The sequence below is a fragment of the Myxine glutinosa genome, chromosome 11, assembly GCF_964187855.1.
Source record: "Myxine glutinosa chromosome 11, kmMyxGlut1.1, whole genome shotgun sequence".
NCBI lineage: Eukaryota > Metazoa > Chordata > Myxini > Myxiniformes > Myxinidae > Myxine > Myxine glutinosa.
The window spans coordinates 130,448,933-130,464,842 of NC_136271.1; the positions used below are offsets into that span (position 1 = coordinate 130,448,933).

General features: G+C 45.0%; 1 protein-coding gene across 1 annotated transcript; it reads left to right on the top strand.

Moving 5' to 3' along the window:
- Positions 1–715: 715 nt before the first annotated feature.
- On the top strand, positions 716–12,821 carry LOC137436873 (carbohydrate sulfotransferase 11). The gene is made up of 3 exons (XM_068131071.2): positions 716–1,062; positions 9,328–9,419; positions 11,802–12,821. Exons 1-3 carry the CDS (start codon positions 783–785, stop codon positions 12,690–12,692), a joined length of 1,263 nt encoding a protein of 420 aa, XP_067987172.2. The 5' UTR covers positions 716–782; the 3' UTR covers positions 12,693–12,821.
- The last annotated feature ends 3,089 nt before the right edge of the window (positions 12,822–15,910 follow it).

The window sequence follows — 15,910 nt, forward strand, 5'->3', positions numbered from 1 at the left end:
ATTGGGATTGTTCCACTCTGTACTTTATTGAGATTTTCAATTTTTCATCACTTCTAAAGTAAACTGTGGCCTCGAGCTGTGATTTTGCAACGCTGTGAAGGTGCCCTTGAAGGTATTGAAAGTAAATGGTTTCATCCACAAAGGATCGTTCCTCGTCGTTGTTATGATATCTGTTCAAGTTTCACTTACCTTACAGGTTACAAGGTATCTTTACACAAAAATGAAGAGGTACGTGCACGCCCAAACTCCCATCAAAGCTGACCCAGCGAAAGATCCCACGGTGTCCTTCGCCGGTACCCTGGAACAAATGACCGCCTTAACTCACGTTAATTCAAATGTCAGGCCTGGCCAGCCGGTTCGTGAAAGATTTGTTGGTTGGGGTCGTTCCCAGGCTGACCCGATACGATGGTGGTTTTGGTGAGGGTCGTTACATGTTTGCGAGTCGAGTACGTAACCTGATCGAAACAAACATGCCGGCTTCGGAGTTTGCGTGAAACCGAAACGTGCAGCTCTGACATCACGGGGTCCGTCTGGGTCCCATGTTTGGTGGTACGGTACAAACCGTCCGTGTTCGTCGCACTCTATGTCCGCCCCCCGTCCTGCACGATTTGTGTTAGTGCTGAGGGAAGCACTGGAAAGAGGAAGAGGCGGGAGAGTTGAGTCAGTGGCGCTGGCAACGACCCCGCCCGCGCGCTCCCGCCATTTCCGTCGCGCTCCTTCGAGCAGCTCCAGCTTTGTGCTCCCTTTCCCACGGAGGGGTGCCTCGGGTTCTCCGCACTGTTATGAAGAAGGGGAATGGCCTGACGGCGTCGCGTTTCCCGGACCAGGTTCGAGTAGCGATCCCGATTCCCGAGGACCCTCTCGCACGTCGTGTAGTCGCAGCATCTTGCGGCGCGAAAGGATCATCGTGTTTGCAGCATTCCCGTTGTGCGCTCTTCTTCCTCATCCTCGCGCCGTTATTCTCCGACCCACGCGCGAGCATCATGCGCACGAGTCACGTGTGCACGTTTATCGCTGTCATCGGCGTCTCTTGCCTTGGTCTTCTGGTTCTCTACCTGCAAGGTACGTGCGCAGCCAGCGTCCCACAAAATACACCACTTGCACGTTGTATCGCATCCTACACCATGGACACACACCATCCTCCCCCGCATTTCGTCAACATGTCGGGCATATTTACGTCAGGTGGGAGGGGGTACTGGGGGGATACTTTAACTATCAACTCCAGAGGTCCGAGTCGACTTACCCGGGGGCGGAAGAGGTGTGATAGGTCCCCCTGATGCGGGTCCCGCGGTAATTGGTCAGTCAGAACAAACCAAGTGGAGTTTTTTGGATTCTCAATGGCGGCGATATTCCCTGGATCTCTGCTTGCGATATTTCCTTCCTGGAATATGCCCCAACCGGTGGGGTCAGGGCCGGTGCAAGGGTAATACGAATAGGCACCTGACACGGACCTTCATCATTGTGCTCGACCAAGGCTCCACCAGGTATCAGACGCCCCAGACCAACCTTCATCTTTGTGCCCCCCAAGCCTCCACCAGGTATTAGGCGCCCCAGACGAACCTTCATCATTGTGCTCAACCAAGGCTCCACCAGGTATCAGACGTCCCAGACGAACCTTCATCTTTGTGCCCCCCAAGCCTCCACCAGGTATCAGACGCCCCAGACGAACCTTTATCTTTGTGCCCCCCAAGCCTCCACCAGGTATTAGGCACCCCAGACGAACCTTTATCTTTGTGCCCCCCAAGCCTCCACCAGGTATCAGACGCCCCAGACGAACCTTCATCTTTGTGCCCCCCAAGCCTCCACCAGGTATTAGGCGCCCCAGACGAACCTTTATCTTTGTGCCCCCCAAGCCTCCACCAGGTATTAGGCGCCCCAGACGAACCTTTATCTTTGTTCCCCCCAAGCCTCCATCAGGTATTAGGCGCCCCAGACGAACCTTTATCTTTGTTCCCCCCAAGCTTCCATCAGGTATTAGGCGCCCCAGACGAACCTTCATCTTTGTCTCCCCTCCTCCCTCCCCCTCCAAGTCCTCACTAGGTATGAGGTAACCGGTGCCAACCTTTATCTTTGTGCTCACCCCCCCCCCTCCCCTCCCCCAAGCCTCCACCAGGTATTAGCACTTGACGCCAACCTTAGTCTTTGTGCCCCTCCCCCCAAGCCCCCACAAGGTATTATGCACCTGACACGAACCTTCATATTTGTGCTCCCAAGCCGGCACCACAATTACATTTCGAAAATGAATATTGTGCGTTGGTACCAGGTGCAGATCCATGATTTTAGGTTAGGGGAGGAAGTGGGGGCAAAAAATGACATTGCATTGAAAACGAGAAGGGTACTCGATGGAGCGCACACCTCCGCCAGGCTGAACAGTTTACGTTTTGTATCATTGACAGACCAGATCTGGATTCAGACCTGAACCAAAATGTAATCACCTCGTTCTTGTCAGACTTAACCTGTCCACCAACTTTCGTCCGACTCCGTCTTTTGAGATGTCGTACTATATATATATCGTTTTTGGTCATATCACTCAAGGTTGAAGAAACACTTAAAAATTCCAGTATCCGGATCTGGATCTTCACCAAAATGTAATCTATTCTTGTCACACACCAAACCTCCCCACCAACTTTCGTCCAAATCCGTTTATAACTTTTTGAGATATCCTATTCACAAACAGACAACAGACAGAAAGATAGACAGGGATGAAAAGATAACCTCCTTCCACCATTGGTGGTGTAGGTAAATCGAATTTCGCCGAACAGAGCGAGGAGAACATTTTTTTGCGGAGTTTGTTTGTGTCAAAATTCTAAAGACTATTCTAAATATCGACAATGAACACTTTAATACACCAAAAAAAAATACTGTAATGAAAAAACTTTTGGTCAAAAGTCAAATTTTATTTTAATTGTTCACATCATAAAAATCCAATTGAATGAAAAGCAGATATTGCATATAATGAAACAATGACGTAATGACGTAAACGATGACGTAATATCTCTGTCGTATTGATCAAGGTTTGACGTGGAACGGTTTGACAGTTTTGGTATCAGATGAACGTTTGCCTTCATCATCTCGACGATGTGAATCGCTTATAACAAAACTTTCTTCTCCAACACATTTGATGCCTGTTGTATACACTGGAGAATTCTTCTTGTTCTTTAGTCATGAAAGCACAGACTGACTTGACTGTTCCTTTTGTTCTGTAACCTCTTAATTCATTATATGGTCTAGGTCTTCTACGAGCCTTGTTTTTGTATGCAAAGAATAATAAAAAAACAAGAAATATGTCGTGCATAGCACGATACTTGTGAAGTCCATAAAATACGTTGTTGGAATATGACCTCAAAAATAATTATCGGTGCTTGAATTCAGTGACCTGGTGTGCAAATCCTCTTAAATTTTCAACTCAATCAGATGAAATTGAGGATTTTAGAAATTTGGCCTATGTTGACCTTTTGGCTGATGTTGACCTCAAAAAGAATCAGTGCTTGAATTCAGTGACCAGATATGCAAATCCTTTTCAAATTTCAAGTCAATCAGATGAAAATTGAGGATTTTAGAAATTTGGCCTCTGTTGACCTTTTGACCTATCTTGACCTCAAAAATACTTGGTGGTTGAATTCAGTGTCTAGATATGCAAATCCTCTTCAAATTTCAAGCCAATCAGATGAAAATTGAGGATTTTAGAAATTTGGCCTCTGTTGACCTTTTGGCCTATGTTGATCTCAAAAATACTTGGTGCTTGAATTCAGTGACCAGATATGCAAGTTCTCTTCAAATTTCAAGTTAATTGGATTAAAATTGAGGATTAAAAAAATTTGGCCAATGTTGATCTCAAAAATACTTGGTGGTTGAATTCAGTGACCAGATATGCAAATCCTTTTCAAATTTCAAGTCAATCAGATGAAAATTGAGGATTTTAGAAATTTGGCCTCTGTTGACCTTTTGACCTATCTTGACCTCAAAAATACTTGGTGGTTGAATTCAGTGTCTAGATATGCAAATCTTCTTCAAATTTCAAGCCAATCAGATGAAAATTGAGGATTTTAGAAATTTGGCCTCTGTTGACCTTTTGACCTATCTTGACCTCAAAAATACTTGGTGGTTGAATTCAGTGTCTAGATATGCAAATCTTCTTCAAATTTCAAGCCAATCAGATGAAAATTGAGGATTTTAGAAATTTGGCCTCTGTTGACCTTTTGGCCTATGTTGATCTCAAAAAATACTTGGTGGTTGAATTCAGTGTCCAGATATGCAAATCCTCTTCAAATTTCAAGTTAATTGGATTAAAATTGAGGATTTTAGAAATTTGGCCTATGTTGACCTTTTGGCTGATGTTGACCTCAAAAATACTTGGTGCTTGAATTCGGTGACCAGATATGCAAGTTCTCTTCAAATTTCAAGTTAATTGGATTAAAATTGAGGATTAAAAAAATTTGGCCAATGTTGATCTCAAAAATACTTGGTGGTTGAATTCAGTGACCAGATATGCAAATCCTTTTCAAATTTCAAGTCAATCAGATGAAAATTGAGGATTTTAGAAATTTGGCCTCTGTTGACCTTTTGACCTATCTTGACCTCAAAAATACTTGGTGGTTGAATTCAGTGTCTAGATCTGCAAATCTTCTTCAAATTTCAAGCCAATCAAATGAAAATTGAGGATTTTAGAAATTTGGCCTATGTTGACCTTTTGGCTGATGTTGACTTCAAAAAATACTTGGTGGTTGAATTCAGTGTCCAGATATGCAAATCCTCTTCAACTTTCAAGTTAATTGGATTAAAATTGAGGATTTTAGAAATTTGGCCTATGTTGACCTTTTGGCTGATGTTGGACCTCAAAAATACTTGGTGGTTGAATTCAATGACCAGATATGCAAATCCTCTTCAAATTTCAAGTTCATTGGTTTAAAATTGAGGATTTTAGAAATTTGGCCTATGTTGACATTTTGGCTGATGTTGACCTCAACAAGTACAAAAAGTTTTAACTAAAACAAAAGCCGCGTCGATGTTACACAATGCCTAGATGCAGCTGTGCCTATAACGTCGATGTTATAGGCACAGGACATTCCTAATGATTCGATTACTTGATGTTATTTTTGTGCAAAGTGAAAATATATCTCGGCAATTTCCCGTGTGTGGCGACGAATTTTTAATATATCTCGGCATTTTCCCGTCTGTTATTTCAGGCGGTGTATGACTGACCATGCCGCGATTTAAAAAAAATATATCTCGGCAATTTCCCATGTGTGGCGACACGTGAACGAAGCTATGCTCCTCTCTCCACATTATTGTGACGACGTATAAATTAAATATTTCATCGTGACGATTGTCATCAAATGGACGAATTTTTAATATATCTCGGCATTTTCCCGTCTGTTATTTCAGGCGGTGTATGACTGACCATGCCGCGATTTAAACAAAATATATATATATATCTCGGCAATTTCCCATGTGTGGCGACACGTGAACGAAGCTATGCTCCTCTCTCCACATTATTGTGACGACGTATAAATTAAATATTTCATCGTGACGATTGTCATCAAATAGACGAATTTTTTAATATATCTCGGCATTTTCCCGTCTGTTATTTCAGGCGGTGTATGACTGACCATGCCGCGATTTAAACAATATATATATATATATCTCGGCATTTTCCCGTCTGTTATTTCAGGCGGTGTATGACTGACCATGCCGCGATTTAAAAAAACAACAATATATCTCGGCATTTTCCCGTCTGTTATTTCGGGCGGTGTATGACTGACCATGCCGCGATTTTAAAAATATATATCTCAATGGACTTGAAGTTACAGGCCTTTGAGAATTCATTTCGTTCTATAAAGGGCAACTTTCATCGGATTTTCTTCACGTTTTTTTTCAACCGAGTCTAAAACTATGTTAGCGACTGTGAAAAATGAAATGATATATCGAATTTGATTTGAAATAAAACTGTGTGAGAGAGGAAGACACCACGGGCCTACAAAACAGGCCTCAAAGCTATGCGAGTTAATAAAATGGTGGATATTTGTTTATATGAAGCCTCTCCCAAAATGGGTGGAGCTATGGTTCCCAGAATGGGTGGAGCTTTGAGGTTTTGTCTTCTCTGCAAGAACAACAAGAAGAAGAAGAAGCACAAGAAGAAGAACAACAACAACAGCAGAGGGCACTCTATGAGCAGCGTCTGCTACACGGCTAAAAAATACTTGGTGCTTGAATTCAATGACCAGATATGCAAATCCTCTTCAAATTTCAAGTTAATTGGACTAGCAACGGTACCCGCCCTATGGGCGGGGCTTCATTTGCGAGGCCCAAATGAAAAGGCAAAATATCGGAAATTGAAGGCTTTTCTTTATTTTAAACGATTTATATAAACATCCGTTAAATCATATCACACGCAAATCATCAAAATCTAAACAGTATTTGTAGAATTTCAATAAAAGCCACATCACTGTTCATATCAGTAAATAGTATTCCATCGTGTCTGGAAAAACTGGAAAATTGGAAAATTGGAAAAATTTGAAAAAAATTGGAAAAACAATATAGCCTACTAGCAGAAGTACCCAGCATTGCCGGGCGGGGGAGGGGAGGGGAGGGGGAAGGGGCGGGGAGGGGAATGGGGGGAGGGGAGAAGAAGGGGGAGGGGGAGGGGAGGAGAGGGGGAGGGATGGGGGGGGAGAGGGGTGGGAGGGGGAAGGGGGAGGGTGGGGAGGGGGAGAAGGGGAGGGGTGGGGAGGGTGGGAGGGGGAGGGGGAGAGGGGAGGGGAGAAGGGGAGGGGGTAAGGTGGAGGGGGAGGGAAGGGGAGGGCCAGTCAACAATGACGCTGCAGTTCTCATGGTCGGAGAGCAGCACAACAATCGCGACATCGTCCTGCATCTTCGCAACAGCACGAAGCGGCTTTTGGAGACTCACCGATCCTGTGACGCCCTCCAGTACCGGCGTTGCCGGGCGGGGGAAGGGAGACCCGTACATTCCCAACCCGTACATTCGCCCTCTCGACTCAAGCTCACTCGGACAAAAGCCTTGCACAAATTACACCGTGAAGGCCCAATGGCCATGTCTATGCCACAAATCAAGTATGTGAGCAAGTCGGGCGCACTGAATTGAAAATATATAGAACGCTCATACTCCGTGAAAAGTGAAGCCGCCGTGTCGCCATCTTGGTTAGCACGACTCGACCAACTCGCTTCGCGGATCTCGTTTGTTTTGAACGTGTGAATTACGTGCGAACGCGTACCTGTGAGTTTATGGCAGCAAGGAGCATCACGTGATCGCTCTGAGCGAATCAGCGCGCTGCTCTGCCACCTGATCAGATTCCGTGTATAATATTCCTCGCTGAAATGCGCTGAGGTAAATATGAATAAAAAATATGGATCTCGTAAAGATGAAAGAAAAAAAAACCTATGTGGTGTGAATGGCAATGTTCCTCGCTGAAAGGTGAAAAAACGCAATCGCTTATCGCTCTGAAATACGTGCGAACGCGTAACTGAGTTAATGGCGGCAAGAAACATCACGTGATCGCTCTGAGCGAATCAGCGCGCTGCTCTGCCACCTCCTCATATTCCGTGCATAATATTCCTCGCTGAAATGCGCTGAGGTATAAATATGGTAAAAAAATATTATGAATTTTTTTTTTTTAGGTCGGCCATGTTCTTCCCAGGCTCAATGGCCATGTCTATGCCAAATATCAAGCACGTGAGCCTCTCCGTTTAGGAGTCTATCGGTAACATTACACACACACACACACACACACACACACACAAACTGTGTTTTATATATATAGATTAAAATTGAGGATTTTAGAAATTTGGCCTCTGTTGACCTTTTGGCCTATGTTGACCTCAAAAATACTTGGTGGTTGAATTCAGTGACCAGATATGCAAATCCTCTTAAAATTTCAAGTCAATAGGATGAAAATTGATGATTTTAGAAATCTGGCCTCTGTTGACCTTTTGGCCTATGTTGACCTCAAAAATACTTGGTGCTTGAATTCAGTGACCAGATATGCAAATCCTCTTAAAATTTCAAGTCAATAGGATGAAAATTGAGGATTTTAGAAATTTGACAAAGTTGGTGACCTTTGGCCTATGTTGACGTCTTGACCTTTTGACCCCAAAAATAATGGGCTTCTTGCTTATGACCAACTCTACCATTTGGTGAAGTTAGGTGAAGATCAGTTGGAAATTGTGACCTGTAGGCTACTGACATACAGACAGACAAACAAACACACACAAACCAGTGATCAACATACTTGATGACAAAAAAAATAAAAAATATTGCCACGTAGCTAACACGTGATTAATGTTAGGTCTTTGACGAGCCTCGATCTTGTATACAAAAAAAATAAAAAAATTGCCACGTAGCTAACACGTGATTAATGTTAGCTCTTTGACGAGCCTCGATCTTGTATACAAAAAAAAAAGAAGAACAGACAGAAAAAAAGCAAGCAGACAAACAGACAGAATAATGCACAAGACCAACCAATATACTTGGAAAATGTTCGATTTTCGTGAGTACCAACAGCTGTGCAGAGGCACATGTTGGTGTGGAGTTTGCTCTCCCTTTTCCCCATAACCTCCTTCTGAAGCTACTGCTTTACAGATTATGTGCACAACATCCTGAACGGTCTGCGACAGTGGATTTCCACGGAATGGATATTTACCATGATAGAAACATTTCCCTCTCTGGTAATTCTTGGCATTTGTACACCTGGCTCTCATGCACCACTTCCACCTTCCTTAAGCTGCTGATGAGTTCATAACATAAGCAGGCTGAAGAAAAATAAATCCAAAAATAAGTCAAATGTTTTGTTACCCGAGCAAGTCTTCTAAAATAGAAAGGGGTTTGAGAGACTGTTGAGGACGGTAGAGGGTCTCGTCCAACTCATCGAATGGATGTCTGGATCAATCCATGGGACAATGTGGTTTTTAATTACTGCTCGTGTTGTCAGGTTGTCTGACTCGATGCGTTCTCAATGATTAAGGATCGCACACGTACATTAGCGTTTGAACTATGGACCTTTGACTTCAATGAACATGGAAACTGTTCATGCACCACATACCTGTCTGTGTTCATGTGTTTATTTTTCATTCACAAGTGATCGGTGTGCTGGTATTCCCTATTCCCAGTGAGCTGGTCCTCATTTTGCCGACCTGGGAGGATGACAGGCTGGGTCAACCCACCTGGTGTTATTTAACTGCACAACAGGGGGCTCGCACTCAAGACCCTCATATCTTAAACCAGCCACCTTACATCAAACTAATAAAACCTCTGAATACAACAATGAGCATTAAAAATGATTCTACATCTGATTTCCTGTCTTTCATTTGCAGTTGTGGCCAAAGGTCCTGCAATTGGACAGTTATGGCCCAGACCGATGCAGCAACCATCACAAGACCTCTCTACATCCTCCGACGTTCGTAAGGTTTGTAGCTTTCCACAAGGGAGACCTCTGTTTTCCAACCCCGCGGACGATCATTCGAAACTCATGTCCCATGTTCTTTGTCGATCATGTCAATGTCCTTGTCCCTGTGATTTTCATCTGTGCGAAGTTTCCGTGCAATGGGTGTACAAGCACCAAGTCCTGCACGCAAACACTGAACACTTTGTGCCAACGTCCTTAGGAGGCAGGAAAACCTTCAGCTTCCTGAGGCAGGAAAACCCAGAATAAGGACGTGGCTGACTGAGCATGTTGGAAATGCTCCCTCTGGAACCTTATTGACCATTGTCAGTCGCACGGTGATGGGAATTCTTCCTGAGGCAGGAAAACCCAGAACCCACAGAAGGATCCTGAGAACGATTTGCTTTATGACACAAAGCCAATGAGCATCTTGTGGGATTCTTTGCCAAACCACTTTTATAACTTTGTTTCCTTTGCATTGTCCAAGGCTCGGGAAGGGGCCTTGAATAAGGATGTTGAGAAGATCTAGGAGGGTATGAATACTGTTACGGATTCGACACTTCCGTTGTTGTGGTTTTCATCCACTGTAAACATTTTTGATTCCATGTACTATTATTGTTTTCAAAAGGTGAAAAAGTTTAAAAGGTGAGTTAAAAGAAACCGGAAACCGGATCGGGAACCGGACGACGACGAAGAGGAAGAAGAAAAAAAGAAGGCGGAGCGAGTGAGTCGGGGAAGAAGCCGAGTGGCGTTGAGGGTTTGAGCCAACGCTAGCGAACGGAGGTCACTAGGGAACTTTTGGGTTTCCCGGGAAAGGGATTCCTGCGACAGAGTTGTTATCGCTGTGACAGATCAACCTGCGTGTTAGGTTTTGCGGTCGATTCCGAAGAGAATCGTTGGACTGCCGTTACGTCTCGAGAACGGGCCGTCAGCCATTTTGACTCGTGCGCTTTGCGCATCGCGCAAGGTCTTTGCTTCGCTTCAGCTGTTTTCACCGCATTCAGACTTATCTGGTGTGTGTGTGTGCAACGTGGCTTTTGAAGGTCAATTTGCGGTTCGCCGACTGTGAGCCGTGAAACGTCCATACCCGAGGGTGTGATTTCCCAGTCGCCTGGAGGGCGCCTTGTGATTTCCCAGTCGCCTGGAGGGCGCCTTTGTGCAGCTTTGGCAGCAGGACTGTAACTGCCAACCCAACGGGATTCTGGTCTCGATTGGACATTGATCTGACAATCGCTGGAGCGGATCGACTTTGGCTTGAAGCCGGAATCAACTTTGGCTTGAAGCCAGGATTAGAGACATTGGGAATCTTCTTCTTTTCGCTCACTCGGAGCACAGTGAGTTATATTGTACGAACCTGATGGTACCATCATAGGATATATATTGATTGTACTTTTGATTACTATTATTGTTGTACTGTTATTCTTGTGTGATCTTAATACAATACTTGTTTGTTTGTAATAATTGGTGAATTGGTGTGGCTTCACCATTGATCTTTGACATACAGAATAACACATTTTTCTGCCGTGACTCCTCTCGGGGCTCGGAGGTACACCGTGACCAGGGGGTGGGGGAGGAGCACGTAACAATGCGTATAACTTACGTTAAAGGATATTAAACAAAGGACATATATTTATTGCATACTAGCAGAAGTACCCAGCGTTGCTGGACAGGGGAGGGGGGGAGGGTGGAAGGGGGGGAGGGGGGAATGGGAGAGGAGGGAAGGGGGGAGGAAGGAGGGGAGGGGGAAGGGGAGGGGAGGGGGGAGGAAGGGAGGGGAGGGGAGGGGAGAGGGGAAGGGGGAGGGGGGAAAGGGGAGGAGAGAGGGGGGAAGGGGGGATGGGGGGAGGGGGAAGGGGGGCAGGAGAGGAAGGGGGTTCATATATATGCTGGTGGGTGAATGTGGCGTTCATCACGTTTCTGAGTTAACTGAGATCTGTGGCATGACTTTAAGATTGCTGTCCATAAATGCTCCCCACGCAACTTGACTGAGCTTGAACTTTTTTTTTCAGAAGAATGGGCAAATACTGCTCAATCAAGGTGTACAAAGTTGGTGGAGGGGGGGGGGGGGGGTGGGGTGGGTGGACACTTATCCAACCAAAATATTCTAGTTTTCTATTTTTAAAATTAATTTTCTGAAATTTGTAGAATGTTTTTCACTTGGAAGTTGTGGTTACGATGTGTAAATAAAGGTGGAAAAAGTCTAATTTAATGCAATTTAGTTCCAGGCAATAAGGCATAAAAGGTGAAAATTTAGAAAGGGGGTGTAGACTTTATATAGGCACTGTACATATTTATTATATATATATATGTATATATGTGTGTGTGTGTATATACGGTATATACGGATATATAATACTGTATTATAAATTGTGTCCCCTTCACTTTGTCCCTGTGACCTGTTTGCAGTCCTTGCAAACGCACGTTGCAGAATTGAGGAGGACACACGGTGAGCGGCTCGCTGTGTTGCAACAGGCTTGCTCTGCTGCCGGACAATCGGGCCCCAGCAATGTGTTGCCTGTCAACACACTTCGTCATTTGATCGTTGATGATTTCCATGGTCTACTGTACTGCTACGTTCCCAAAGTGGCTTGCACGAACTGGAAGCGCATCTTCATGGTCCTGTCAGGCCGTGCCAGCTCAAGCAACCCGCTCTCAATTCCCGCAGCTCAGGCCCACGCTCCGGGAAGTTTGCGCCTCCTGTCCGATTTCCCAGCACACGAAGCCGCCTGGCGTCTCTCCTCGTACATCAAGTTCATGTTCGTGCGCGAACCCTTCGAGCGCCTCGTCTCCGCCTACAGAAACAAGTTCACCCGCCCGTACAATCGTGCGTTTCACCAGCGCTACGGCACGCACATCGTGCGTCGCTATCGCGCCAACGCCACGGCGTCGGCGTTACGTCGCGGCGCCGACGTGCGATTCGGCGAATTCGTACGTTACCTGTTGGACCCCCGCACCCGCCGCGAGAGGGAACTAAACGAGCACTGGGAGCGTGCCGCTTCCCTGTGCAGTCCCTGTCAGATTCACTACGACGTCATTGGCAAATATGAAACGCTCAACGACGACGCGGCGTTGATCTTGCGCCACGTCGGCATGAACAACGTGACGCGCTTCCCCCTGCGCTCCGTCCGAACTCGCACCACGCACGCGATGACGGCGCACTTTTTTGAAAACATCACGGCGACGGAGCGACTGAAGCTCTTCGACCTGTACAGGATTGACTTCCTGATGTTCAATTACTCCAAACCTTCTTTTGTGAACTCCGTGGAGCGTGCACCGCACAATGTTACATCGCCGTAAAAAAGGGATTCCCTTCGTGGTTTCCTCTACTTGTTGTTGTCTCGTTCAATGGATATTTCGATGTGCTTACAGAATGTGCAAAGCAACCCCCAACCAAAACATTCTCCTTTCGGTAAAATGCACTTTTTCAGCACTTCCCTGGTGCATTTAACTCCATTAACGTGGTAAGTTAATTGTCAAATCGCTTTTTATTTATTTACCTGTTCCATACCAACTCCCCTAACGTTCCTTAGGGTTTTCTTAGGTTCCTTAGGGTTTTCTTAGGTTCCTTAGGGTTTTCTTAGGTTCCTTCGGGTTTTCTTAGGTTCCTTCGGGTTTTCTTATAGTCCGGCAGCTAAGCTAAATATAGCATAACAATTGTGCATTTTGTGAGGAAAGCACCAAATTTGGCACACTAGTAGACTATCATATGATGAAAAGATCTGGATATTGGGCCATCTCAGATTCAGAGATTTGATTTTTGCAAGATTTGCAGATTTTGCAGATTTGCAAGCTGAGATTGCAACGCCAGGGACGGCCGACTCCTTCCTGCGAGCTACCCACGTCACCCGCACAAGAAGAGCTCATTAAATCACTGCAGCGGCACTGCACATCCTGCAACACCGTGCGTATGAACGCCACTGTATGACATATGCTGATGATGCAGAAGACCTGCCTGAGTTCGAAGACTGGTGTCACCAGAGAGGAGAAGACATTCCCAACTTTCAGTACTGGGCAACTGTGCTGGAACTAGAGATGTTGGTACTGGTCTACGTGCGTTCTCTGCGGCAGGCTTCATTCACGATGTACCTTGATGCCCTGACGGAACTGGTCCCATGGTTCCATGCCTTAGACCACACACACTATGCCAGGTGGGTCCCTGTTCACCTGAGGGACACGGTTGCACTCCCAATGAAGCACCCAGATGTAGCCAGAGAATTCAGGGCTGGCACCTTCACTGTACAGAAGACGAAGAAGGTGTTCTCTTCGATCCCAATCGAATCGAAATCTTGCAAAAATCAAATCTCTGAATCTGAGATGGCCCAATATCCAGATCTTTTCATAATATGATAGTCTACTAGTGTACCAAATTTGGTGCTTTCCTCACAAAATGCACAATTGTTATGCTAAGTTGCCCCACTATTAGGTTCCTTAGGGTTTTCTTAGGTTCCTTAGGGTTTTCTTAGGGTCCTTCGGGTTTTCTTAGGTTCCTTCGGGTTTTCTTAGGTTCCTTCGGGTTTTCTTAGGTTCCTTCGAGTTTTCTTAGGTTCCTTCGGGTTTTCTTAGGTTCCTTCGGGTTTTCTTAGGTTCCTTCGGGTTTTCTTAGGTTCCTTCGGGTTTTCTTAGGTTCCTTAGGGTTTTCTTAGGTTCCTTAGGGTTTTGCCAGGTGACGTCTCAGAAATAGATGAAATTTGTTCTAAGTTACCTCTGTGAGTTAAAGGACCACAAAGGGTTTCATTCCCCAAACTCCAGGTGGTTTGGGGGTTATGACCCTTAGAAATACGATGCCCCATTCATTATTTTGTTTTGGACCGATCGTGAATGGAGTCAGTTTTCTCCCACTCACAACACCTTGGGGAAGCCTCAGGTTTGCCTTCTTCTTTTTTTTTTGGCATACAGAATTGAGGCTCGTGAAAGAGCTAACACATTGAACACGAAATCATGCACAGACGCACAAAACATGCAATGAAGGGAGCGGGAGAGAGGGGGAGCACACAAGTACAACAGTAGAGAACGGGGACATCGGGAGATCTGTGGGAGGGAGAGGGCTGGGGGAGGAGGGAGGGCTACATGGTACAAAGAAAATGAACACTTCTAGTAATTTCAGGAAAGAAGTTGGGGATTGAAAGAGGCGGATTTGAGGCGTTTTAATGGGGGTAGATCAAAAGATCAAGGTTTTGGATGGGGGAAGATAAGAGATGGTGGTGAACAGCTGTTTTAAAGACCTGGATGGAGGAGAGGGATTGAAGAGAGTGAGGGAGTTTGTTCCAGAGGTGGGAGAAAAGAGGAATGAAGGAGTGAAGGTGGAGCAGAGAGTCTTGATTTTGGCAGTTTCACCATAAGAGGGTTGCAGGCAGATCATGTGCGTCCTGCCTTGGACTGGATAAATATATTAAGCCGAAACCTGGTTCTTGGATGGACAGTGGCAGGACCAGGGGTCAAAGTATAAGAGTGAAGAAGACAAGAGTTAAGGACGGTAGTAATGTCGGGGTCTTTCACTGAGAGAGCAATCAATGCATGGAATGGTCTCCCTGGAAAGGTAGTGGCAGCAGAAACAGGAGATAAGTTTAAATTTGAGTTACGTTGGTACCTCGATCAGATGCATTGGGGATGGAGGTCACATGGACATTGGTAGGAATGGTAGGTAGCTAAAGTATGGATTGGTCATTGGATACCTATGTCATGATGGTGATGTTTGTGAGAGGGTCTCGTCAAAAGGTGAATGTGCTGTGTTTGTTCATTCCTCACTTTACCAAGTGCCATTCTAGTTGAAAATAGATTCATCAAAATGCGATTGTCATTTGGAGACCATGAGATTGCATGTGTTGGCACGGAAAGGTGTTCAGAATAATGCATGACTCCTCTGCAGCTTGATTGGGTGAGCATACCCCATAAACGATTTTTACAAAGCTACTTGATCCAATCCAAGGCGAGACATTTCTATGGCACTGATGTATCGTTTAGAATGTGCCATTTGGAGTGTATAGAAGTCTGCTGGACAGATTACTCAATGCTGAGCCTCGTCAACGTGTCCACGACAGTCATTGCTTAGAATTGCTCTGCATGACATTTGAAGGCCTACCTGAGCAGAGCCCTTCACAATTCTTCCTGTAAACAAACAAAATCTTGATTCTGTCACTTCAATTTTCGATCAAATGTTTTTCTTGTTAAATGTTACGTTTTCAACTCTTTTGGTGTCTTTTTAGACTCAGTATTGTGATGCTCAGCATCGACGATGAGCATGAGAAAGGTTTATTTGAAGTTCTTACTTGTACTCGATAACGAAGGAAATTGTAGTCAGGTTCACCGTGTTTTTTCGTTCAATTTTTTTGGAGATGAGCAAAACTATACATTTTTGGAATATTCAGCGCATGAGGAATCCAAAAATTTATGTTGGCATTTGCTTGGACACCTTTGCGAAAATGACACTCAGGACAGTGATGAAGATCTGTAAAAGCATATTCCTGAACGGTTTCGACCTAGTAGATCCTGTGTATAGGACTTATAGTTCAATCTGA